Here is a 1,791-nt window from a genome sequence, read left to right as displayed (position 1 = left end):
CCTAAAAAGTGAAGTGGGGGTGGGAGGGGCCCAGGGCCGGCCACCCTGTCTCTGGTGCTTGAATGGCATACCTGCTGATAGTCGGGGGGAGAGGCGGGGTGGGGGGCAGGGAGGGGTGGAGCAGCCTGCTGGCTGTCCCTGGGGTGGGGCTCCGCACCCGGCCCGGCCTGCCCACCTGCCTATATGCCCCGGCTCATGCTCCGCGCCCACAGAAGCTGGCGAGATGGCATTGCAGGTGGGTGAGAAGGAAGCAGGCCCAGGCGGGGGCTCCCCGCATCCCCGGTGCTCCTTCCCCAGGCCTGCAGGACGAGAGGGCACGGGGTGGGGGACCCCTACCGCCCTGCCGTGAAGGGAACGCTGCTCAGAGGGCCAGGGTCCTGGGGAAGAGCCCGAGCTGGGTGTGAGACTGGCTGGGGCCCCCTGGACAAATGGGGTACACTCTGCCCCCTTTTGCATGCAGTTCGAAGCCTTCTGTGCAGGGGGCCTGGCCCCCGGCTGGAGCCTGCTGGTCCAGGGACACTCTGACTCTGGAGAGGACAAGTAAGGGTCACCGCCCTCCCCAGGGGTCCCCTCTCAGCCTTGGGCAGGGTGACTCCCCAGGCATCTGCTGTCTCACAGCCCCCATGACACCCCCCCAGGTTTGAGATCAACTTCCTGTCCGAGGCGGGGGACATTGCCTTCCACATCAAGCCCCGGTTCTCCAGTGCCACCGTGGTGGGCAACGCTTTCCAGGGGGGCCGCTGGGGCCAGGAGGAAGTGTCCAGTGCCTTCCGGCTGGTGCTGGGGGAGCCCTTTGAGGTGAAGGGGGCAGCGGAGGGGAGGCCCGTGGGGGGCGGGGGGAGGCCAGGACTGGGGTACCTGTGAGGCTATCGGGCTGTGAGGCTAGCTACCGCTGCTTTGTGGGAAGGACGCTGCGTCCCCTGCGTGCTGTGGAGGTTTACAGGTAAAGACCGCGGGGAGTCTCACTGCTGGGTGCAGGCGGGTGCACCCCCCAGTGAGGAAGGGGACGTCCGTCCGGCTGGGGCTCGGGGCTCCCACCTGGGGCGGGCCTGCGTGACGGGGCACTCCGCGTGGTGAGGGGACCCGGGCTCCGTGGCAGGCCGTGGGTCACCGGCCTCCCGTCCCCAGATGGAGGTCAGCTCAGATGAGGAGCACTTCCATGTCCACGCCCAGGAGCACAAGGTGCTGCAGTTCGCACACCGCCACAGGCCACTGGCGGCCATCACCCGGGTGCAAGTGCTGAGTGACCACCGCCTGGCCCAGGTGGAGCTGGCCAGGAGGGACCTGAGCTGGTGGTAACGTACCTGCCCCCCCCGCCCCACCGCTCTCCAGCTCTGCCCCCCTACCGCACCGGGGGACCCCTCAGGCCCCAGCAGCCCGGGAGGGGGCCCCTGCTTCGTCCTCTGCAAGCCCGAGGGAGCAGGGCCCACTGTCCACATCCCACCCCCATGGCCAGGCTTGGTTCTGGGCTGGGGCTGGGGCTGAGGCGGGTGTCTTGGATGCTTGCAGGGACGGGGGCCACTGAGCTGTGCCCGAAGTCCCCGGAGGGAGCCTCGGCCATCAACCATCCCTTGTTCAGTGGAGCCCACGCAGAGGGAGCTGAGGGGAGTGGTCTGTGGTTCTGGCCCCTCCTATTCTAGATCTACCTTTAATAAAGTTTGAGCAGGCTGCAGGGGCTCGGCTGCTATGGGGGGACCGGAGGGGGTGAGGTCGGGGTGATGGATGCAGCCCTAGACTCCCCCACCAGAGATGGGGGTGGGGTGTCCCCTGAGACCTGTGTGCCCTGGGGAT

At 68.1% G+C, this 1,791-nt stretch overlaps 1 protein-coding gene across 1 annotated transcript; it reads left to right on the top strand.

Annotated features, from left to right (window-relative positions):
* The first annotated feature begins 263 nt into the window (after positions 1-263).
* GRIFIN (galectin-related inter-fiber protein) lies at positions 264-1,299 on the top strand. Its single transcript, XM_078074009.1, has 3 exons — positions 264-540; positions 639-798; positions 1,129-1,299. Exons 1-3 carry the CDS (start codon positions 455-457, stop codon positions 1,297-1,299), a joined length of 417 nt encoding a protein of 138 aa, XP_077930135.1. The 5' UTR covers positions 264-454.
* The last annotated feature ends 492 nt before the right edge of the window (positions 1,300-1,791 follow it).

The sequence above is a fragment of the Halichoerus grypus genome, chromosome 6, assembly GCF_964656455.1.
Source record: "Halichoerus grypus chromosome 6, mHalGry1.hap1.1, whole genome shotgun sequence".
Taxonomy (NCBI): Eukaryota; Metazoa; Chordata; class Mammalia; order Carnivora; family Phocidae; genus Halichoerus; species Halichoerus grypus.
The sequence above is the reverse complement of the archived record's forward strand: the minus strand, read 5'-3'. Positions and strand labels throughout refer to the sequence as shown.